Source organism: Sturnus vulgaris, chromosome 17 (assembly GCF_052056855.1).
Source record: "Sturnus vulgaris isolate bStuVul1 chromosome 17, bStuVul1.hap1, whole genome shotgun sequence".
Classification (NCBI taxonomy): domain Eukaryota; kingdom Metazoa; phylum Chordata; class Aves; order Passeriformes; family Sturnidae; genus Sturnus; species Sturnus vulgaris.
The window spans coordinates 11,505,483-11,530,752 of NC_142259.1; the positions used below are offsets into that span (position 1 = coordinate 11,505,483).

A 25,270-nucleotide genomic window follows, 5' to 3' on the forward strand; every position below is an offset into this window, starting at 1 on the left:
CTCATCTGGATGAGTTGCCAAGTGTAAAACAAGAAGTCATGTTCATCTCAACATTTCAGAGTCCACTGGGGAAAAATAAAAGGGTAAAATATTTATGACAAAATGTAGAACAGCTAAACATGTAAGGAAGAAAACTGTTCCTAAATGTCTTGCAAATGCCTCAGGGTTAAAAGCCTTAGCATGGTAAAAATGTAGTGCTCTCTTCCACTTTGCCTCTGCCTGGCTTTTGTACTCTATGTTAAAGCAGCCATGAAAGCCAATTAATGTGCATTTTATTCTTTGAATTGTTTAAAATTGGCCACTTTCAGCGTATAAAGTCTCAGCATCTCTTATTTGAGTGCTTTTCAAAGCAGACTTGTGCATATTAAAAACACGTTTGAAAATGGAAGTCATTTATGTTTCAGCTGCCTTTGGAAAAGCAACAAGAGAAACACAAGCAGGAAGCAATGCTTGTCCCAGGACAAAGATGGGATCGTGACTATGCAAATCCTGAATGGATGCTTTGCAAGGATGGGTCTTTCATTGATTCCTGGGATGAGCTATGGCACAGAGGAAGCAAAGCCACCTCCCTCAGGTCCTCCTGAGCCCCAGTTCAATGGGGAACACACACACAGCATCCTCCTTCTCAGCCTCCTCCCACTGCCTGGGCTTTTCACACTGGATAAAGCCACAGCTGGAAGCGATCATCTCGTGCACCCTCGGAAAGCCAACACAGGCAGTAATAACATGGTAATAAAGGATGAGATTTGATGAAAGATGCCTCTTAACTGAAGACTAAAAGACACCATGCAATTGAAATAAAATTGCTTTTAGCAGGGGACTGAGTGACAATTGAGGAAAAATGCTTGGCCTGTTTTTGCAAATGGTGGGGCAGATTTTCAGTGGGTGTAAAACGCTGACTTGGGCAAAGCAGTGCCAGGTTTGCACGAGATAAGGAGTCCACACTGGAAAAACCCTTAAATTGACAATGTTGAAATGGAAGCTGCACAAGCAAGCAGGGAAGAAGTTATTAACACATCACATATCTGCTTATGTTTCTTCCCTCTCTGTACAATTTTGTTAAGCAAGCTGAAAAGAGGAATCACACAATTATCCAAAAGCACACAAGAAAACTCAACCACCATTGTGTTGTGCACAAACAACCCAGCTCCCTGATTAACCCAGGGTAACACAGCAGCTGAGGCAATTTTGGTTTGGTTTCACTTGTGTCCAGACTCCAGTCCTGAGTATCTGCAATCATTCACGGGGGCCTGTTCTGCCAGTGACCTCGTACAGAGTTTTCAATCGTGCCCAGCCTATTCACACAGAATCACAGAATTACTGAGGTTGGAAAAGACTTCATCCAGTCCCCACCCTGACACCTAGCCCAGAGCCACAGCCAGGTGTTCCTTGGACCCTCCAGGGCTGGGGACTCAACTACTCCTTGGTCAGCCACTTCCAACGTTTAACCATCCTTTCTGTGAAAAAATTCCTGCTGCTATCCACCCTGAGCCTGCCCCTGTTCCCTCTCCTCCTGTCCCTGTTCCCTGAGCCTGATCCCCCCAGCTGTCCCCTCCTGTCAGGAGTTGTACAGAGACTTTTCCCCAGGCTGAGTCCCTTTCCCAGCTCCCTCAGCCCCTCCTGGTGCTCCAGACCCTTCCCCAGCTCTATTCCCTTGCCCTGGACACTCTCAAGCACCTCAAGCTGCAGAAACACATCCTTGAAAAACTGCAGCAAAAATCCAGCTGGTTTGTATTCCCTCCAAATGTGATTTCAAAGCCACTTTTCCCCCAGAAGAGCAGTGTGCACACAGCAGGTGTCCAGCTGCCTCACATCTGTAACACCACAAAGTCAAGCTGGGCCCGAGGATTTTTCTGAGTCCAACAAAACAGAACGGGGTTTTGTTGGTTTTGTTTTAGGCTTTTTTTGTTTTGTTTTGTTTCCTCCTCTCTCCTTTTCTATTTTTGCCTCTTCAGATTAAGAATAGCTGTTTGGGAGGAAGCCTGGACAGAACTCAGGAGACAAGAAACATCAAAAAGAACAGTGTCCTAAATTCAGCTGGTGTGGAAGCAAGAGCTGGGAGGGTTCAACTTCTTTTGGGAGAAGTTGTGAAATGCCACCATTAGTGAGAACAGCTCTTGGCATAAGAGCCTTATGCCTTTCTGGAAGTTGTCATCTTCCTGACCAGCCTGCCCACTCCAAAAATAATTATAAATTCAAACCACATTCTGGAAAAATATTAAATTAAACAGCAACAGCACCAGACAGAAACAGTATGATGTGGAAATGAATAACAAAACTTCCTCCTAATAAATAAAAATTAAAATAAAACATTTCTGGATAACAAACCACCTTTACAGATAAAAATGGTAAATCCCTAGAATTTAAATACATTGTGAGCAAAATCCCTCTGGGAAAAAAAAAAATCCAGAGCAAAGCACTATTGTGGTTGGATTTATATTCAGAACTGTATTTATGCAGACTAAGATAAGGGCAATCAATCCCCAGGCCTCAGGACAAAAAGCTGATCTTCTGCAAGGATCAGGATAAAGAAAAATCCTCACCATATGTCCCATGGTTAAAGGCAATAGGGGGCACGCTTTGGGAGATTCAGAAATGTTTGGGGATTGGTCAGTGCTGGAAACAAATATCAGATTTATGGCACACTGATGTGCTCCAGCAGTAAATCCCTGCCTCCCCTCTGCATGTTGCTGCTTTCCCACACACAGAATTTAGTGCCTGCACTCTGGATGGATCACAGCCTCACGCCAAAGCAAGGATCCTGTCAGCTCCAACAATCCACAAAAAGCCATTTTCAGGAGTCCTGGATTCCCTCAGTCACTCCAAAGCACTCTGCTCCCCTTTCACCATTTCATCTCCTCCCAGATTCTTTCTGTCCCATACAGGTTGTCACTGTTATTATATCTCAGACAACAGAGCTGCTCCTTCTTTCAGATCTTTTCCAGTAAATAATTCACAGATCCAACCTATTCTCCATTCTTTGAAAGGTGTCTTTCCAGGGCAACCACATTGCTACAACAACACAGCCATAACTCGATCCTGAGGGCTCCTCAAAAAGATGCTTTTTGCCTGGGACACCTCTGTACATGAAAACAGCTGTAACTTGAAGAGAAACCAGAAATACATTTGTCATCAAGAAACACATCACCTTTTCTTTTTTCTCCCACATTTTTCAATTGTTAATCAAAGGGTAGGTGCTGTCTTTCTACTCCGACAAAAAAATAAGTGAGGGGGTGGAAAGAATAAAGCAGAAATGAAGATATATTTATCTATTTAATCAATTTTGCAGGGAAAAATCATCATCTTGCATGCAAAAGGATTTAATCCCTTAGGATGAAGCCTCTGTCTTTCAGCAATGCTACCAGACTGTTTCCAAGCACAAACTGGGGATCAAGGATCAAAATGAAGGAATATTGTATTTCTGTAACTCTAATCCCCCAGGCTGACATGCCAAAGGATATCTGAGGTAGAAGGAAATTTGAGCTTCAATCATCAAGGCAGGGAATGTCCCTAGAATGGGTACCAGTCTCCCAGGCTTTGGGGGATGCTCAGGGTGGGGGTGTTGGGGGGTCTGTGCAGGGCTGGGGGCTGCCCTGGCTGATCCTGGGGGTCCCTGCCAGCTCAGGAATATTCCAGAATTCTATGATTAAGTTTTCCTTCACTTGCTAAAAAAGCCTCTATTTCCCCTCACGTTTTCCATTTAAAGTTACAGGAGATTGGAGCCAAGAGTTAAAATTTAATATTAATAGGGGAAATGAATGCACCTTTCAGCACAAGGCTTAGAGTAGCTCCGAGTTAAATTAGTCTGTGAATCAGTGATTTCAGTAGTACCAGAAGTCAGTTGTACAGAACACTCAAATCACTTGATATGCCTTTTGTGCAGGGCTTTGACTCATAGATCTGAGTTGTATTTTTTTTTTTTATTGTAAGCTTGAGAAAAAAAATGAAGGCAGGGGTGTAGCAACCTTGAGTCACATTTTTTCAACACTAACATGTGGAAGTTTCCTATTTAATGGGAGACATCACCTTAAAATTAAACCAGAAAGAAGTGGTTTTGAACTCATACTCAGTGCACATGCCTGTGGTTGTTCAGTTCACATCTATCATAACAGAGTGCAAATACCTTCTTTTCCTAACACCTGTAATAGAGCAAAAACCAGAACCATTTCCATAAATTTGGAACTATTCTCTTAAACCAACAAAAAAAATGACAAAAGCTGCTTACTACTGGTAAACTTCACTAGATTTCATGGCAACAAAGTCACCTGTCAACAACCACCAGACAAAAAGGTTTTCCAGCTACTTGGCAGCACCATATCAAACTTGAAATTTGCAGATCATTTGCATTTGTATCAGCCACTGTATCAGGAGTATTTTTAAAAGGAGTAACAAATTCAGCCCCATCATTCAAGACTTTTATTTCCCTAGGCCCACACCAAAAATTGAGTATTGATCTTGACAACTGCTCTGTTTTTGGAGGAGCTAAATCTTCCTGTGCTGACTAAGGCAGTCTCCAGCAGCTTATCTGAAGGGAGAGCCATGGGAATTTCTCATATGAGGGCAAACTTCTCATGATCACAAGGCTGTTCCATGAGGAATCACTGCCATGTGTTCTCTGGGGGGAGATGATGAGGGGGTTTCTCAGCATTTTTCCTCCCCTCCCATTCCTTACCAAACAATTCTCCTGTCAGACTGAAGAGTTTCCTTCTTCCAAACCCCAAGGTTATAAAGCCATCCCCATTTTACAACCTGCTGTCATCATCCAACAACAATCCCAACAACAACTTCCAATTCTCTGCCAAAAGGCAGAGAATTATAAAGTTGTAAAGGCTGGAAAAGCCCTCTAAGATCAGAGTTCAACCATTAACTCAACACCACCATGTTCACATCCACACACCTTTTGAACACTCCCAGCAATGGAAGCTGCCCTGAGCAGCCTGTTCCAGTGCCTGGGAACTCTTTCAGTAAGGAATTTTTTTCCTAATATCCAATTGAAACCTCCCCTAACACAACCTGGGGCTGTTTTCTCTCCTTCTGCCACTTGTTCCCTGGGAGCAGAGCCTGATCCCCACCTGGCCACAATCTCTTTTCAGGGAGTTTTAGAAAGGGAGAAGGTCCCCCTGAGGCTTCCTTTCTTTAACCTTAACAGATAATGAAGATCAGACAATGTTTTATGAAGCTAAAGAGAAGTAAATGTTCAAGACAGCTTTTCCAGGCAGTCTTTTATCAGGAGTAAGTATTAATCATAAAGAAAGCATTTACTCTGTCCCTTTATTAATATTCATTTAAATATTACTCTTTGGATTTGTTTTGCATGTGAGTCTACCCCACTAGAAGCAAAAAGTTTTCAGATGAGATTCCCTGCATGATGATGACCTCAAATGCAACTTTTTCCTTTTTTCCATCCACCAGAGCTAAAAACAACTTTTCCCCTATTCTGCCTTTCTGTGGAAACTGAAGAAAGGAAAAAAAAAAAACCCAAACCAAAAAAAAAAACCCACAAAAAAACCAGAGGAATAGTCAATAAACAGAGAGAAGAAAATAAGCCTCAAGCTTCCCAAAGCACACTCCTGTGAACAAAGGCCATGGAACAAGGATTTTTAAAGTGCTCTTTATCTATAGAGGATGGCTACAAAGGCCCCACACTTAGAGAACCAGTGCTGAATACTAGGCACTATTGGGAACTGTGTTCAAACACTTTATTCTAATCCTGTTATCTCTTCAACCTATTATTTTGGGGATAAACACTAATGTTTTATATCTATCCTTCCTTTAACCAACCTTCAACCCCGTGTCTGGTCTTAACCTTAAACAATCTCTCTCTTTTCCCCATTCCCTGCTGAACAGCTCTTCCCTCTGACTGACACTTTACTGGGTTATGCCTCAAGGTGATTTCATCTTTTCCTGTCCCAAGTCATGACCTATCACAGTTCATGAAAAAAACAAATTCAAATCCAAATCACAAAACTTGCAACAAACAAATCATTTGTGCAGGGTTACCATATTTTCTGTCAGTTGGCTTTTCCTTAAAGGAGGTGAGCTGGGATTTTATTTTCAGTATTATTTCTATTGATCAAGTATTAATTAAATCTTGTAATGCTGTCCTGTGGAACACCAAAAGCATCACCAGTGGGGTAACACAGTTGGGCACATACTGCTAACAGAAATTTCGATATTATCCAGTTTAATAAAACTTCTTTATGCTCATTTAGAGCAGTACTTTCCATAATTACCTTATGGGTTTTATCTAATTTAAAAAAAAAAACAAAAAACCTTTCAAGTCTGTATGAACACCTTCCACTTAGTGTGATCAAAATCTGAAACTAATGAATGATTTTGGTAAGAGTTGTCATGATCTCTGAGCTCATGCTAGAGCATCCTGGCCATGCTTTTGCTCTGATGCAAAGCTGACAGTCAGGAAACACACAGGAGACAAGGGCAACTTTGTAAATGAACTTCTGCTGCTTGATTTCAAGTGGAAGAGAAGCATGGTCATTCCCAAATCCTTCTCATTTTCATCTCTACATAAGACTCTCACTGCAACTTGTGCTTAAATTGAAGGCCAGCAGTTCCTCAGCCTCCCCAAAACAAAAAATCAGTCTCTATGTGAAAAGAGCCAGGAATAGTATTCAGTTACAAGGGATACACACTTCTCTCTCTTCGAAGGTTGCAGCCACCTTCTGTTCATTGTTTCACTGATTTCTAGCAATTTAAATAAGTAAATGCTTCTCCAGTACAGGTGATATTCTCTACTCTTACTTGTGCAATCAATTCTGTTACCTTTATCTGTGGGCTTAATAAACACAGCACAACACCAAACAGTGCAGTAAAACTGGGCTGCTCCAATCACCTGCTGATTGCATACAAATGTGTAGGAGTTTGGTACTTCCCTCTTGCTCAGAAAAAGTAAAAACAACCAAAAAAAGCAGAAAATAAAAGCAGCATCACTCATCCCTCAACTGTTTTAAAACCCCTCAATTTTCCCTGATGTCATTCATTAGGTACTCTTAGGAAAATCAAGGCAGCAGAGCTGTTTTCTCAGTTCAGCACATTTTTGAAAATCTTCACCATAAAAGTTTTGTGTAATTACCCTCAAAACGGTGTTTTGAAGGAGTTCCACGACGTATGAAAATTGGAATAATGAGTTGCATTTTCTTGTCTATCATTTCAGCTGGCATTTGGTGAAATTGTACATCTTTAGCTATTAAGTCTCTCCCTCCCTCCTGGTCCACGCTTAGATCAAGATCATTATGATTTCTTCTACCCAGTGCCCTAAACAAAACATAAATGCCATTGCCATCAATCTCAACAAGGCCTGTATGACAGCTAACATTAACAGAATGACCTTCTCCAGTTAGATTTTCATTAGGAAAATAGGATGGAAAACAGAAAGTGCCTCAGCTTTGCCAATTTGAACAAATTATCCACGTCATCCTTCTCAGTGTCAGTCGATACCAGAGCAGGGCAAGAAACTCAGCAATCTGGGACACAGGACAAGACATTAAGCACAAAGTCAACTTTTTTTACCTTAACTCCTGAATTAAGCTAAACCCAGCATTTTTTACAGGTAAGGCAGAGAGATTGTAAAGTTTGGCTGCTGCAGAGTGTGACTGCAAACTGACACACATCAACTCCAGACCAAATCTAAGCACATCACATTTCCACCTGCAAATGCACAGTCCCAGGCCAGGCCTGCAGTGACTTCTGGTGATGTCAGAGAATTTGACCACGCTTGGGAAGGAGAAGGAAGCCAGAAGGTGAGCAGCAGAACATGTGCCAACTTCCCAAACAGGCCAGGACATCATCCATGTCACTTCATGCTTTCCACACAGCTGCTGCAAAGCCTTTAACATCTGTATTCTACCTAAGAACAGGTGCTGAACCAAGCAAATACCTGCATGTCAGGGCCTTGTGCTCAGATTAATTTATTTTTAACCAAATCTTCTCAAAGGGGCAATAAATGTTCACTAATTTACAGCCTTCACAATAAAGGACGTGCCACCCAAAACACAAGTCAGCCTGCCAGGCTTCCTCTCTTGGTAGAGAATGTTGCTGGAAATGTTTCTGTCATGAAGTGGATGAGGAACACTAATATTGCACTGCCTAATGCCATCCTAGGATGATTCTGGGTGTTCTGGATGCCTTCTTCCCACTTCAGATTTGCTGTTTGATCAGAAAGAGTACTTAAATCCACATGTTGCAAACCACTAATTTGTGAGGAGGGAAGGAGGGTTTGTAGCAAAAGGAGAGCAGCCTTTTAGTCCCTGTTCTTTGTTCACACCACGGTAAGGACCTTGCAAAAATTACAAAAATGTGAGAAAATGAAGTTGTGTGGTGGAAAAAAACCTGTGAGGCTGAAAAGTGCTTTGTTCATCCCCGTGCCAGGCACAGGGCTTGATTCCCCTTAATGGCTAATGATTAATGTATGACAACAGGATGAATAGCCAATATATCTGAAACATGAGCAACACCATCCGTCAGTTTTTCACGGGAAGACCAATATGGCTTAGAAAGAAAGACAGACTACTTCTGCCCCTGGATCAGAATTGATCCATTCCAGCATGAAAGAGAAAAGGAGGCTCCTATACAATATTTGAACACAGTCCTTTATCAGAAATGAGGAGGGGAATCAGTTCCATCAAATGGAACACAAAAAGGTATCTTAAAAATCAAACGTTTTCTCCTTCACCACAGTGCACTCAAACTGATATTGGAGTCAATTTGTTAATAACCACTGCAGATCCACTATCCAAGAAAAACACAAATTTTGTTCTGTACTTAGAGGTGAAAATTTTATCACAGCCTGGTCTTAAGAACAATTTTCCTACTGGAGGACTGGTCAGAAAAAACGTTGTTTGCCTGTTCCAACAGAAAGCAGCCTCGTGCTGTGCTAAGAGCTTGTCAGATAAACCACAGGCATAAAACCAACAGTTCCTAAACACCTGCCCGTGCAATAAAACTAAATATCCCAAGACATACTCAAATTCACCATATCAGTTCAGACATTTGTTAGGGGGTGGGAGCAGCAGCAGCCTCACCTGCACACTTGGTCCTGGTGGTGAGGGGGGGTCCGGGGGGCCCCGTGCCCCCTTCCCCGGGGCGAGTGAGCAGCACTCGGATCTCGTACTCCACGTCAGGGTCCAGGTGCCACAGTTTGTAGTTGGGAGAGTCCACGATGTGAGTCTCTGCCCAGTTGCCCGTGGTGGTCCTGTACTCCACCTCCTTCAGGATGATGGGCCCGTCCCCGATGATGGAGTTGGCGTTGGGTTTGATCCACAGGTACGTGGCTCCCACGGCCAGCAGCTCTGGAGGGGCGATCGGGGTGGGAGGCTCTGGGGACAAAAACAAGCCACAAGGAATCAGAAAATGCTGCCCAAATTTCCATGGTGTATCTGTACAGTAAGGCTGTCCCCCAAAACCTTTTGTAACGAAGTGTCTTAGGTTGCAATGCAGGATGTACCCAGAAGTCTGTATTCTATCACCATCTGTTAAACCAGGATGGGCAGTGATCCTGATCTCTGTGGGTGATATTCTCTGTTAATGGGCCAGCTGTTAAAGCAGCTGGGGCAGTGTTCTTTATCTTTTCCACAACCCAGCCAGGAGATATCTCCTGTAAATGGGCCATGGAGTCCCAGGGCAGGGCTGATAAAATTCCATCATGCCACTGGGAGATGCTCCACCCAGGGGGAGGAGCCAAGCATTTCCTGCCTAGATCAAATCTGAGACTTGGAACATCAAAGCAGCCTTTTCCCACTGGATTCCAGAGGAAAACCAGACCCTTCCACATCATCACTGGAGCTTTGGAGGAAAACTGCACCTTGTGCAGGAGCCCTGCTCCACCAGAACCACATCTGTCACTGCAGGAGGATGCAGCCACCATGGAATGGGACTGCACCAACCCTGACTGACTGATGGGGTGTCAGGTTGGATTCTGACTCTGTCAGTGTTTTTGGGTTTGTTCTCTGTAATACTGTATTTCTATTTTAATTTTCCTAGTAAAGAACTGTTATTCCTATTCCCATTTCTTTGCCTGAGAGCCCCCTTAATTTCAAAATTATAATAATTTGGAGGGAGGAGGTTTACATGCTCCATTTTAAAAAGAGGCTCCTGCCTTTCTTAGCAGACACCTGTCCTTCAAACCAAGACACAAAGGCACAATTCCCCCTCTCATTTACCAAATCTTTTATGAGAATTTCATCTGTTACTGGAAAGAATTTGGCTTGGGTTTTTTGTGCTTAAATTTCAACCCCCTTGCACTGGGGGTAGTGTTACCAATAGAAAAACACCTGTGAAAATACAGGAACCACAATGCAGCTTTCTGTTTTAAAATGTCTTTTAGATCATCATGAGGTTTATACTTGCTCCCTCTTTTAAGCATATGAACAACAGCACTCAACAGAGTCTTAGAGGGTGAGGGAGGGGGAAAGAAATCCTGAATAAAGACAAGAGAGTGCCCTTAGCTGAAACCATGAATAAAAGGGTTCCAGCACAGCCCTTCCTCTGCCCTGTGACCTGACACAGAAGAATATCCCAGTCTCTGATCGTGGTGCTGTGGTTCAGCCAAATTCTAACACTTAACATGACAAAATTAGCAACGAGAGGAAAACTCAAATCATATGTTCATTTTCTGATCTTAAACCCCCCCCAAAAATAAACAAGAAGATATTTTCTAATCAAAACACTGTCTGAGACAATATTAGCAAATTTAAACACCAGGGTTCTCCCCATGCCCAGTAGCCAGGATGCTGCAGGAACTGGCTCTAAGTGGGGCTCTTGGTAACTCAGAATTAAGAAAACTCCAAGGCAACAGTGAATTACCACCTCCTATGGTGTTTGATTGCAAAGTTTGCTCAACTTCATGGGCAAAGGTACTCAAAAAAGTCTGCATGAGACCTGAAGAGTGCCTGGATGTTTGAGAAACAGCATGAGGAGGCAGAAACCAGCTATTGAGTACCACCTCTGTGAGAAAAAGCAAAGCAAGCTGATAAAAGACATCTCAGCAGCTCCCTTTGATGGAAGCTACCAAAAAAAAAAAAAAAAAAAAAAAGAAAGAAAAATTCTACAGAGCTCTGCCTGCCTGCCTGATTTTTATTATTCTTTCCCCCCTCTCTGTCAGTGTAAATAACACTTGCATTCTGGAAACCACATGAATAGCACACACCTTGTGGCTTTGAAAACCTGAGCTGAACTCTGCAAGATTATGAGCAATTTCCTGAATCTTGCCTAGCCTTCCCTCTGCCACACTATCATGTGGTCTGCCCTCAGCCCAGAGGACACAAACTCTATTCTCTCGTGAAATTCAGGTGACAAATGAGAATATTTTTATCAAGAGGGGCTTAAAACACTGGCACAGGGTGCCCAGAGCAGCTGTGGCTGCCCCTGCATCCCTGGCAGTGTTCCAAGCCAGGTTGGACAGGGCTTGGAGCAGCCTGGGACAGTGGAAGGTGTCCCTGCCCATGAGGGGGTGGGACTGGATGAGCTTTAAGGTCTCTTCCACCCCAAAGCTTCCTGTGATCTCAGAAAAAGAAACACATAAATGTTACAACGTAAGAAATTCAGAGTTCAATGGGAGTCAATCTAAACCCCTCTATCCTTAAGATGATCTCCTCAAAGAACCCAAAGAACTGGAAGAATCCAGGACCCACAGAAATGTGGAAGAAAGGACTTTGAGCACCACACATGTTGTGAGGAAGATTGGATTTTTCCCTCCGGACAATTCTTGCAGGTTAATCTGCTCAGTGAAGAGAAATAAAGTGTTGTACGAAAGGATCAACTGAAATTAGGCTGGATTTCATTTCCTTTAGTTGTTTACAACAAAACATCCTATCTCCTTGAGACTGACTGCAGGAGTTGTGCATTGTACCTCTGGAGAAAAAACAATCTGAATTGTAATTGCAGCAAGTATCCAACATGAACAAAAATCAGTGATGCCAGGTATGTTTTCTGTGGAATGTCTGTTTCTGCTTTAATTCTGCACCGTTCCATAACTCCTGCCAGAATATTTTCTGATATGAAATGCCAGGCTGATTATATTTTGATTTACAAAGTTATTTCTCCAAGAAAATTGTTTTCAAGAAACGTGTGGATACATTTTCATTAAAAATCAAATTATTATAGATCACAAGCAGTTTATTACTTGTTTCTTGGTGCAAGGCAATTAAAAGATAGACTTGGGGTTTTTTTATTCCCAATGTAAAAACTACATCTTACAAGTCACATCATAGCTGAACACAAGACAAATGAAATATTAAACTCCATTCTCCTGGGCTGCAGATTTCAATAGCAACATGATCCAGGTTACTTTGGGATTTGATGGCAACTTAGAAGAGATTTATGAGACTGAGCTTAATTAATAGAGCAGTTTATCCTGCTAAGCAGACATGAAGATCTCATCTAGTGAGTTTAGTAACTACTATTGCCAAACTGATTTAAACTACAGTGTCACCCAGCATGCTCATCTTCCCTACTTTTGTCCCAATCCAAATCATCCCCACCAAAAAAATGTGATGGTGGTTTCCCTTCTTTCCCCCATTTCCCCTTCCTCTACCACTGAAAAAACAGGTGCTGTAAAATGTAATAAAAGTAGGAATTGAAACTGTTGCTCCTGTTTTCTGAATTTAAGGCACTAAGATAAGCAGCTGTTCCAGCAGTTTTTGAAGAATCAGTACCACCTCACTGAAAATAATGGATGATTTCCTACTAGCACCAACTGGAGTAAAAGCTTTTATTTTTTAATATCACTCTGTGCCAAATTACTGCAAGTGATCTAAACAAGTTACCCATTATTTAGTAAAACTGGCACATAAATGAGAACATTTTTTGCTCTCTGTTACAAAACCCACTTGCCAGTTATAGATGACTAGCCTGATGTTATGAGCTCACTATTTTAATTAAAATCTGTTTGACCTTGATTAAATAAACATGGTGATAGATTGGCCTTGTACACACGTAATTGTGAACAACCATATTTTAAGCCCCATTTCATCCTAACTCTATTTTATATCACAAACTTTGCCTGGCCTGGTGCTCCCTTTCAGCCACTCTCCCACCTCCTCTAGACAGCGAGGAGGAAGCCAAAGGCTCCTCAGTAACCAGCACATCTGGAACTGGATTGCTGCAGCTGGAATATCCAGCTGAACCCCAGCCTTGGGAATGATATGGGAAAATGCTTATGGTGCTCACTTAAAAATATATATCACATAATATATAGTTCAGACCCAAAAAAAAAAAAAAGAGATTTTGACCATGGGTCTATCGGTCTATTATATTGAATCTAAAAGCCCATCCAGTTGTGCAGACACAAAGGGAATTGAGGTGTGCTTTCTACTCCTGTTAAACAGAAAATGCAGCTCAGAAGGCTGAACACTGCTAAGAGCTTGAAAATGACATGAATTCTAGTAATGCAAAGAGTGTGAGAAAACAAAATTAACATGAAGGACAAGAACAGACCAAAGAGAATCACAGAGGATCTCAAGCCCCACAAGGATCAAGTCCAAATCCCTGCTCCTTGCAGGACCAACTAAAATTCCATCATCCACAGTAACAGGACAAGGGATAATGGCTTTAAACTGACAGAGGATAGGGATAGACTGGATATTAGAAATTCCTCCCTGTGAGGGTGGGCAGGCCCTGGCACAGGGTGCCCAGAGCAGCTGTGGCTGCCCCTGGATCCCTGGCAGTGTCCAAGGCCAGTGTCTTGGTTTAATTTTGATTTAATTTCCAGGTTGGACAGGGCTTGGAGCAGCCTGGGACAGTGGAAGGTGTCCCTGTCCATTGAAGGGGGTGGAATGAGATTAATTTTTAGATCCCTTCCAACCCAAACCATTCTGGGATTCCACAAGAACAAAGAGCATCATCCAGACACTTCCTCAACTCTTACACTCTTAGTACCATTAATACTCTACTTTCCAACTATTGTGGAAAATAAATGTGTTTTACTCTTTGGCAAATACTCCTGAGTGTTTCTACTCTACTGCTGGAGTATTTCTCTATCTGGCTTTCTAAGCAAGGCAATTCTAAGCATTTTTTACATGATGGAAGAATAATTGGCTCCATGAATCCTTAAGATGCCACTGGGAAGACTAAAAAACTAGAGAAAAATCCTCAACAACTGTTACCACTTTCTCCTGTGAAATAATCCATAAAGAAAGACATTATGGAAAATGCAATCTTAAAACAGCTGGATACGCCTCTTAAAGTATGATTTTTTTTTCTAATTTCTCCCTTTTTCATAACAAAACCATCTGATAAACTGTACAGATAAGGTGACCATAAACTCTCATTGGCATGGGATGGGCTGTGGCTGGTTTTAGACAAAAAGAACCTCTAATGTCACAAAACTCTGGTTTATCACCAAGGGCAACAATTCCATGTTTTGTTTTCTCACACGCAGAGGACAGAGCACAGGTTCTACTAAAAATAAGATCAGAAGAGATGCAGTGGTTCTTATTCTTTGAGGGTTGAAAAGGTGAAGATGGGACCTGCTGCACAAAGACCTTTCCCTGATAAGCAGGATCTGTGTTTTCCAACATGATCCTCATCATGATCCTACTCATGGGAATTATAAAACCTTTTCTCACCAAGTCCTAAACAAACAGCTGTGGACTGTGCTTGTCAAACTGATCAGGATGGGACTGAAAGGCAAGGAAACCAAATTTTCAGCTTAACAAAATTCCTTTAAGCAGAAAACACAGAATAAAAAGTATCTATATAGTTTTCTACAAAATAGCCAGACTGTCTGAGCAGCATCCATGGGCACCTTTTCTAGTTTTATACAACAGTCTTCAGAGCTCTGAATGTCAATATTTATACTGGCATTGCTTATTTTTACACTTCCTACCACTGTCATAAATGCAGCAGGTAAATTTAGTTTTCTAGTGATGGTTCAAACTTCCAGTTCCATTTATTACACAAGAGAAAAAAGGCACCTGGATTTTACAATGTTTAGCATGAGAAGACTTCACTGTGCTGACAGTGCACTAACAGGTTTTGTCTAAGAGAGACATTCAGATCTGTCTCTCAGTACTGTAAAAGGCTGACAGAAGTCAGCACGTGTCAAGTGTTATAAAGTGTGCCAGCAGCAGCAATAAATGATTCATGAATTCACCTGGACAGGTAAATTGCACCTGGGAATGATATGGTCTGTCTGAGCCCCAGGAAAAGTGCCCAGAACCAATTCTGAAATCAACAATTCTGAATATTTAATCAAAGCCAAAATCCAGAAAAGTGACAGAAAAGGAAGATTTACGATTTCTACAGCCTGCAGACCAAGGGCCAATGGTTTCCTAGGTTTGTACATTTCAGAGGTGCAAAGCATTTTCTGTTTGGTTTTACACCCAAACCACCCATTATGGACAGAGCATTCCCAGCAGGCAAACATCACCTTTACACCTCCCCTGTGAACATTCCTGTACTGTGGGATGGAGCCCTGTTCTTTGGATCATGTGACAAATTCCATTATCACTGCTCTCCATCTGCTGCTTCTTCCAAACAAAATTTACTAACACAGCAATAAGTGACTTTGGTACTCTGGGATATAAAATACTCATTTGCCACAAAAACGTGCTTTTTTCCTTTTGCTTTTCCCTCAAGAGCTGCTGCTTCTGTCTACAGGGGACTCACCACACATTTCATGAACAAAAAGCAAGGGAGAAAGTAAAAGTGAGCCAGAAAATGTAAAAGATTTGAGCAAAGTGGTCAGAGAATCAACACAACAGCAATGAAAATAAGAGATGAGCAGAACTCAGGGGACAGCAATCAATAACACCAAAGAAAGCCAGTGGAGCAAGAGACACAATATTTGGCAGGATGCTTGTCTTCTCTCATCCCCTCAAAACCCCGAACTCAGAAACTACAGACTATTCCCTCAGCACCTCCCAACAACACAGGTGTAGTACATAGATATGAAGGGAGAACTCGATCCATCAGCCTGATGAAAACAGAGAAAACATTCTCTCTCTATTTTCCCCTCAAGAAGAAGAAGAAATGCCCCTTGGTGACTTGAACATGTGTTCTAAACTAAGCAACTAGGCTGTCAAGGATTAAAGAGAACACAGCAACATTTACAGGAGCTACTGCAAAGCAGGAGAAAACTTCTTAACCCCTTCCTGAAAGCACTGCAGTCACCAGGCAGGCAGCTGGAATAAATCCTGGTTGAACAAGATTCATCTGTATCAGTGTCATCTAATCAAATAAACATTTACAGAGCCACTCTAAGTGCACAAGAGCTGGCACAGACCTGCCAACCCTTCCAATGGTGAGAGGCTAAAGGAGAGGGGCACCAGATCCCAAGTGGGAATTACAGCAGCGTGCTAATTCATTAGCATTTCACACTATTTGTGCCTCAGAAGCTTAGCCTGAATCCCACCAAAGCCTCAGAGGATGCTTCCATTCTCTAATAAAGAAAATAGCATTGGATTAGTTGAACAGTATCTCATTTCCCAGCGTAAATTAAGTGAATTAGATGGAAGAGTCTGTGCTCTAATTGTAAAGCTTATTACAAGAACTCACATAGATTAGACCTGAATGCTTCTCTTTGAGTCATCATTTGTAGTGTAACAGAGTTAAAAGGGTGGCTATAGACTCTCAGTATTGATGTGCAGGAATCTCCAGTTTTGCAGCAAACACATTGCCAAGCCTTGTGCACCGTGAGTGCCAGCAGGCAGCCTTTCCCACACGGACAGCAGGGCTGCCCTGCACAGGCTCTGCAGATAATCTCCAGCAATGACAAACTGCCCAGGGCTGCAATCATGGACAATGAACACTCAGCTTTAAAGCACGTGCAATCTTCTGAGTTTGGCCACTGCAAAATAGCTACAAAAACACATCACAGAGGAGAGCAGTGCTGTGCTTCTTGTTGCTTCTGGGATGTCACTCTCTTTACAGGGATCTTTCATGGACCACGAGAGGCCCAACACAAGGACTTTGGGGCATCCATGAGCTGATTACAATTAGCTTGGCTTTCACTATGTAACTTCTCCATGTTCCAGCCTTCACTAATTATCTCAGGTTCCCTTAATTGTCAGTGGAGAGAATGGGCTCACCTTAAGGCACATAGCTAAGACAGATAAAATTAACTGCTCCCTGATGGCCCTGTCTTTTGACTGGTAAAATACAGCTGAGATGCATTTTACCTCCTCACTCATTATTTTCTCAGCACATGGCCCTCAGTGTGAAACACAGAGAGGTACTGGATCAGTCTATTAAGGGGAAAGCCAAGAAATAATACTGAGCATCTCTAAGCCCCTTGAATTCTCTTTGAAAGCCCTCACTCAGGGCAGCAGAACTCAGGTGCTGCAGTCTAAACCCATCACATGAAGATAAATGATGATGCATTTCTCTGGGAAAGGTGAGCACAACTCACTTTCCTTTTACACATGCAGCCAGAGCATGCACTGGTGACAGTGACACTCTTTGATTTAATAATTCAATGTTCAAAGTGCCTGTCAGGGAAAAGATTTCATTCTCCTAATAAGACTGTTCTGAGAATGGAGCGCCTTAGTCCCATCTCTGAAATTGTGTCACACACAGAAAAACGGTTCAGGTTTCATTCGACCAAAATACCTGTTAGAATAAAAAGACTGAAACTTTCTCTAAGCAGCATCCAACTGCTCCATTTTGCTCCACAAGGAACATGTCCAGCATGCTTGAACCAAGTCTTGTTCTCCAGACTTACCTTTGATGTATTTTCCTTACACAACAACTAGTAATTTTTAATTTTTGCTGTTTCTCTCATTTCTTGATGACAGGCACATCAGCTAAGTGTGGGCTGAGATCTTATATGAATCTGGAAATGGCCCATGAAGAAATACAAGTTAGGCTTTAATATAAGAACATATCTGAATACAGTAATTACAAAAGTACAAGAACTAAGCATCATCTCCACTTTAACAAGAGAGATGAAAATACAGGAGCTTTACAGAAGCTCTGGTCAAAACACTGATTCCTCCACTAGAAATTGCTGCAAGTGCACCAACAATCATTCAATCTGCAGGTCACTCATGAACCTGTGTCTGAGTTCTTTCTTCCCCAGGTGAGCAATCTCAAGGGTTCTACAATCTCTGCTTATTTCCAGTTCACTTTGTTTCCTTTGACGGCCTTTGTCTATCTCTACAGTCTGAAAAAAAAAAAAAAGCCTATGAGATGTTGCTCTTCCTCACTGCTCCTCCAAGTCTGTACAATTATATGGAAACTGCATCCACATCCTATCAGAACCAAGGGTCTCTCCACCAGTCACTGCTCAGGGCCACCTTCAGCTCTCCCTCATGTTTCTAATTCCAGGGTCCATCTGAGCTCATCCATCACATGTTATTAAATCTATTTCTGCTTTCTGCATGAACAAGCTTCTAATCTCCCACAGGGACTGAAAATGTAATCTCAACACACACCAAAAAAAAAGTAGAAAGGCGTTAATAAACACGTAAACTGAGAAACATGTAATTTCAGGTCAACTCAAGTTCAAGCAGCTTCAGCAGTTGCTATGCTACCAGCTGATGGTGGTGGGAAAGGACAGAGGCAAAAGGATTTTATAGCTCTGTCTAGAGTGGCTATTTAGCAACTTCTGCTTTCTGGCACATCTCTGTCTACAGAATGAAGGATCATTATTCTCTAAGCTGCTGAAATGGCAAGTGACTGGAGGTATTGACCACCAGGAAGCAGCATGGAATGGTTTGTCTGGGTTGATTAAGGAGCTTAATCCATAGCAACCTGCTAGGCTTGCAGGAAAAGCCTGAGGCATGATGCTTCACTTCATTTGAGGCAAAGCGGGGCAGTAAAAATCCCATTGTCCTTTACATCCCTGTCCACCCCTGGGGGCGTGCAGGACTGATGGGGAGCAATCAGAAAACTGAGGAAACAGCCAGGCTGTAGTTAAACGGGAGATAGAACCATGGCAGTGAGTCCCAGACCCAACCAGGCTGTAGTTAAACGGGAGATAGAGCCATGGCAGTGAGTCCCAGACCCAACCACGTCCCCAAACACTGCCGCAGTAATTCTGAGCTGGGGAGAGAAATCCACTACGGCACAAGTGATTCCCTTTGGAGACCGCGAGGAACCAATCAGCTGCCTCCCTTGGAAGATTGACACCCGGTTTAGCCAATCAGCTGCGTAGTTTGGAAGATTGGCACCCAGTTATCCAAACAGTTGCTTAGTTTAGAAGAATAATACCCGGTTAAACCACTCATAAGCGCTAGTTACTGCTCTGTAGAAAAACACATTTAAAGACGAACAAAGGCTAAGAAGGCTCTCTGAGCTTGCAGCCTTAAACAGGGAACTGTTGAGGCAGGGCTCGGCCGGGGCTCTGCTGCGGTGCTGGACCCTTCCCGGGAAGCCGCCGGGCCCCCTTCAGGAGGGCCGTGTCAGACCAGGGGCTGTATCGGCACCAACCTTCCAGCAGAGCGCAGAGCCGGCAGCGGCCGCCACAGCTAAAACTGCGCAGCCAAAAAACTGGCGCGGCCGTGGCTGTCTCGGCATGGCTCGCCATGGGCTGTGTTTGTTCAGGCATTTTTAGCCAGCCATGCTGCGGACACAGGGACAGAAAGGGCAGCAGCACGAAGACAAAGCGCTGAGGGAGCCGGCCCGCATGGAGCCCACAGTGTCGGCGGGAGCGCCTGGCCAGCAGCCAGAGGCACGGCGAGCGATCTCTCCAGGCTAAAACCTACTTCAGAGCAGCTTTTCTACGCTGCACGACTCCGTAAAAACTGTTTCAATTGATAGAACTTGAGAACTAATGAACCCACGATCACCAGTTACCTCCCAAATCAGAAAAAAAGGAAGGGTGAAGACACATAGAGACAACATGGGACTCTGAAGTCAGTACAGGAGGAGTCAAATTCTAGATAGGAGGGGATTAAGGAGATGCCTCAGTCTGAGGCTAAAATTCTTTTTTGTGAGGTTATGGTGAAGATATATTTGATATATGAGACTTTATTTTTTCCCTAGAACTCATAGAAATGCCTTCTAGCCTAATACAACTGTGAGCCGAAGCACCAGTATTAAAGCAAGTAGATGTTCTATGATCCTATGAGAAATTTGAACAGAGATGAAAGAGATGAAAAACTTGGCCCCAGCAATAAAAGAATAAAACCTCTATTCCCAGAAATAAAAAAAACTTTTGTTTTTATGCTAAATCAGCTCACCCTTAGAATAGTACCCCAATAAGTTAACGTAGCACATGAACACAGCTGTGAGAAAGCTGCAAAAGATAAGAGAAACTTCACAATTGCAAATTTCCTGGCAGCTGCTATTCGTAGAAATTAAAAGCCACTGTTAAACTATTTCTTGTGAAGTCTCCATGGCATAGCAAGAGAGACTTCTCTCCCTAAGTAAACTGAAGAAAGATTATTTTAGAGGTAGTAAAGTGACAAAGTTCCAGTAAAAAGGGTGTGAGAAGTGTTCTAAAAGTTTATTCCAAGTTTCTTACCATTTTGCTTTTAATTTTGTTAATAGAGTTTTTCTTCATATGCTTTAAAATTTTAAGCCTGTTTTGTCCTCTTCCTCCTAATCCACAGCTCACAACAAAAAATGGATAAATAATTTCCTGTAGGTGCACTGGCATTTAGCCAGCACTAAACACACTACAGCCACTGACACTCATCCCTCCTGTCTCAGACACAGCCTGTACCCAGAGCTGGGTCCACTCAGGGCACTTCCAGGCTCTACCACAGTTAATCCCCACAAAACCCTAGTGAAGCAACTAGGAATATATTGTTTTATAACTGGAAATAATGATTAATGGGTGGCTGCAGGGCCAGAGACTGAATGCAGACTCGTGTTCCAGCCTACAGGCTTTATGACCTCCTACAAAGAAGCGTGTGCCAGGCTTGACATACAAATTTAGGGGTTTTCAGTCCATAAAGAAAAATGTTCTCACTTAAGCATTTATTTTCCTTTGACAGATCTGTGGAAAAACACGGATCACATTTGGCCATGAGGAGGCAAGTCAAATTTAACACAAAAAAGAGCTGATGCTGGAACAGCAGATAACCAATGTGCCAACAGGGATCTCAGGGGGGCACCCTCCAAGGAACTTTATATCCTGAAGCAGCATCTGATAAACTGTGCAGGCAACCAAGTCTCAGAGTGGGTGGTCACCTGAGTGCAGGTTTGCTTGGTATCAGTCAGGGCAAGGACACAGTTCTGATGTCGGTGTGAAGCTTGGATGAAGCACACATGACTTTCTTCCAAAGGTACTTTGCCAAATGCTCCTTTTGAGCAGTCATTCCTCCTACCTCAACTGACTGAAATTACAGACCTGGGAACAGTAATAGCCCAAGGGAAGAGCAGGGTTTGCTTGCTATCACAGCTATGCTTCTTTCAGATTTAAAAAATATCTCACTTTACTCCTTTCTCTGGGGTAAGGACAGGCACCCTGAGAAACCTAAAGAAACTCCTTGAGTAACTGGATATCAGGGATATTTAAATATTCCTCATGCAGGTTCCAAAACATTCTCAGAAATACCACCTACAGAAATTGTCCTATGGTTTACACCTAAAGTAGCACATTTTATCCCAGAAATTCAAGATCCAGGTTAATCATCCTTCCACTTTTATTGACAACACGGTATGAAGAAGAGCCAGGTCCATTACCAATAACTGTTCTGCTGCCACAAAAGCCATGCTGCTTACACAGCTGCATAAGCAACCTACAAATATGTTACAAAGTCTGCATGGCAAAAATCTTTGCCTGTGGTGGTAAAAACAATCATTGTCCAGATAGTTAAACACCAGGAAGAACAACTTCAAGTTCCATGGCAATTTCTAGAACAGAAAGGCATTCCTCTAAGGCATGAACCAGCATCTCCAGTGTACAACACACTCAGGAGAAATCCTGCCTGCTACACAGAGATGTTACTCCCAAAAGTGAATGTTTGCAGTTAAGCTGATGTATTTCAACTGTTTTATTTCCCCAACAGAAGGAACAAACATTCTCCTTCTGAATGGAAGTGCAAAAATACTTGAGTCAATCCTATTAACCCTAAAGACTTAAGAGGCCACCAGATATCCAGGATTCTGGATTCAGTTTTACTTCTTTTTATAAGACTCCCAATATTCCCAAGACTATCTGCAGTTAGTGAATTATTTATTCTTTCGTATTTGCTGCTGTTTCACCCCTGGGACAGTTAATAAAAACCAAGATCTACCACCAGACAAGGGGCTTAAAAGATGCATTACATCTTATGGAATTTAAATTTCAGAACTGAAGTGATTTTTAATGGGTCTTTATTTCAAAACCAGTGTTAATTCAGCTTGGGGTCCTGCACAGCCTGGATCCTCCTGCATTTGGGGTTATGTAAGGAAAATCTGTGCATCTAGAGGAGAAGCTGTGTTTCATTCCCATAATACCAAATTTTATGCATATCCACCAAGGCCTCGAGTCGGGTTCCTCCAAAGAAAACTCCTATTACAAAATGTATGTTCTAAAAGTAGTAATTATACATTCAAAGGCTTTTTCAAGGAGCTGTAAGACAAATATTTACTGTGCCACAAATCTTCCTAAAGCAGAGTCTCCAGATGTCCAATATCTGAGTATATCTGATATCTGCAATATCTGAATATGTGACTAATCAGTGCCAGTGGTTTCTTCACTAAGACACTTGCCTGTGCAGAGCTTTCTGCTCACAGTACATTATCACTCCTCCAATCAATGCAAATTGAACCTGGGCTTTCCTGAGAAGGTCCAAATTCAATTTGGATTTACTGATTTAATCAGCTGTGAGTTCCTTACATAGTCTGGCTGCCTACAGGCATACATTGACTACAGTCCCAAGATTCTGCATGTGCTGCAAAAGCTAAAAACACAGGGAAAAGAGAATGGAAAATCTACTAGGACACAAAGGAAACTTTTTTTTTTTTTAATATATTAATCATAGCAGTACAAAGATTATACTGACTGGTCACCCTTTCAGGATGATGCACACTGGAATACAAGATTTGATACACACCTGCCAATTCCCAGTATCTGTTTTCCCCAGGGATGGTTACCAGACAGGTCAAGGTCCATCAAGGAACAGCAACTCACCCAAGTTTGCTGGGTGAAATGAGGACAGCAGACTACCTAAGCATAAGGCCAAGCCTTATGCTGCACTTCACTGCTGCAGAGTGGGGTTTAAGATCACTTCAGACTGAGAAAAGTGAATTATATGTGTTTATACATGGACAGACCTGCAGAACTTGCACTTCTGTGACACTTTCAACATCCTGGTGCTAAGAACTCTTAGAAAGTCTACACCAGTTTGTGACAGCACACATGGCCAGGCAGAGCAGAAAACAGCAGAGATCAGTGTCAGCCAGCAGGACAGGCTCAGCCTTTCTGCATCACCAGCCTGTTACCAAGGACTTTGTAGTCATAACAACAAAATTGAGAGATGCCAATTACCATAACAGTGAGCACATAATTAGCAGCAGCCTGAACAACTTGTCATCCTGCAAAACTGAAGAATCAGCAGCAAAAATGCAAAGTGACCAACACAGCAGTAGGTACAAGAAGTTTTCTTCCTAAATTAGAGTTTCAAATCATGATTTAGAAAATTATTTTTTCTCCTTTGTAAAGGATACTTATCACTTGATACAAGGACTGTATGTGTTCACTCAGTAGAGGAGTTACTATGTTTGATTATATTATTCTGTGATTTTAAGCACTGATGGATAAGGAAGATCAGCAAGGAAATGCCACACTTTGGAAATCTACACTTTGAATTCTAGAGCTGCATCTTCACATTGAAGTGAAATACCAAAAGTTGATTATGCATTTGCTACATACATAAAAAGGAGCTAGAATACATAAGAGTTTATTTTCCTATTACTTGGAATATGTGGAATTCCTCTGATGCAGATCAAAGCAAAATTTTAAGCAGAGGAGTCACTGTATCAGGTGTCACTTCTATCACCAGGAATGCCTGTTAGTGATTTTATCACCACGTAATTATCAAGCACGGGGTCAAAATTCACCCTTCATCCTGTCAGTAATTCCTGCCAGGTACCTGGGGAAACATTCAGTCCCTACACATCTCCACACAAAGCAGGATTGTGTATTTTCATTGAATCAAAGCACCTGTGGGAAGAACAGCAGCACAAACACCTCAGTCTTGTGCAGCTGTCTGAAAGGGCCTGACCCAAAATGGGAGCACAGTAAAGGATTCAGTTCTTCCATTTTTCTTCTATTTCCTGTCTTTACAAGCAGAAACCTCCCTTGTCCAAATAAGCTCCAGTTAATACCTGATGAGATCTTTGTTCAGTGCCACCATTTGAAAACCATTTGTTGCTCCAACCTGTAAACTCACATTCCCTGCATGGGTCTAAAATACAAAACTCTAGAAGTTAATTGCTAGACATTATCATTACCTTCAGAACAATATTGTAGGTCAAATCTTGCCCAAAATACTTGCACCAAAGAGTTCTACTGCTTAGTAAGGCTACTTAAAATAAATTCTTTTTGCTTCAAGCCAAATTCTTCATGCTAGACTCAGAGTTCCTCTTTCCAAGGTGTCCTTAAGAATAGCAGAACATCCCTGGAGTTAAGAACAGGCAGACACAGGTTATGGTACAGTGCTTGGCTTTAATGAATAGCTTGTTAGCCATTCACCAGCTTAGCTCCTTGTAGATTCACTTAATTATTTAAGAAATACAGTGATTATTTGGCTCTGTGCCCAATTCTTTAGTTTATGCTGGTACAAATCCAAAATAAATGGAGTTACCACTGTGATGCAAATAAGCCAAGTTTCTGCTCTTTTGTTCCTCAGTAATCTGAAATGTTGATGATTCCTTATCCTTCACAGGCAAGCTGATAAGAACCAGCACCACAGGGAACTATTTTATAACAGAATCTGCTCTGTGCCTGCTCTGAACCCATTTGTTGCTTATTAGGACCCTGGCACAGCTCCACAGTCCAATGAACATGATTAAAAATGACTTGATGAATTTAGTTCATTGAACAGGTGGCTGTAGCCAGGCTGGAGGGAAAAGCACTGTATGCTAGGTGGAGATACTTAATGTTTTCTAAAAATGTTTAAACAACAATAGAACAATAGCTCTGTGGATCGGAGCACAGACAAATTCCAAGAGTCCTAATTCCATTAACTGATGACTGCCAAAAACTCTGCAAGGATCAGGAACAAAATGTGGGAGCAAGAGAAAAGAAACCTCTGAATGGCTGCCTGTACCTTCCACCACAACACAAATATTTGATCAGATCCCAGGGTATCAGGAAATAGGAGATGATGGAAGAGTCAAGAAAGGAACTGCTCAGCCAACACAGGAGCTGCAAGGTGAGAGA

At 42.2% G+C, this 25,270-nt stretch overlaps 1 protein-coding gene across 13 annotated transcripts in view; it reads right to left on the reverse strand.

Annotated features, from left to right (window-relative positions):
• Positions 1 to 25,270, reverse strand: part of PTPRT (protein tyrosine phosphatase receptor type T) — a 432,144-nt gene that overhangs the window by 208,192 nt on the left and 198,682 nt on the right. For all 13 annotated transcript variants that reach the window (XM_088175102.1, XM_088175100.1, XM_088175101.1 and 10 more), the window contains exon 7: positions 9,039 to 9,332. In XM_088175102.1, the coding sequence (XP_088031228.1) occupies positions 9,039 to 9,332 (294 nt within the window). The remainder of the gene's footprint in view (positions 1 to 9,038; positions 9,333 to 25,270) is intronic.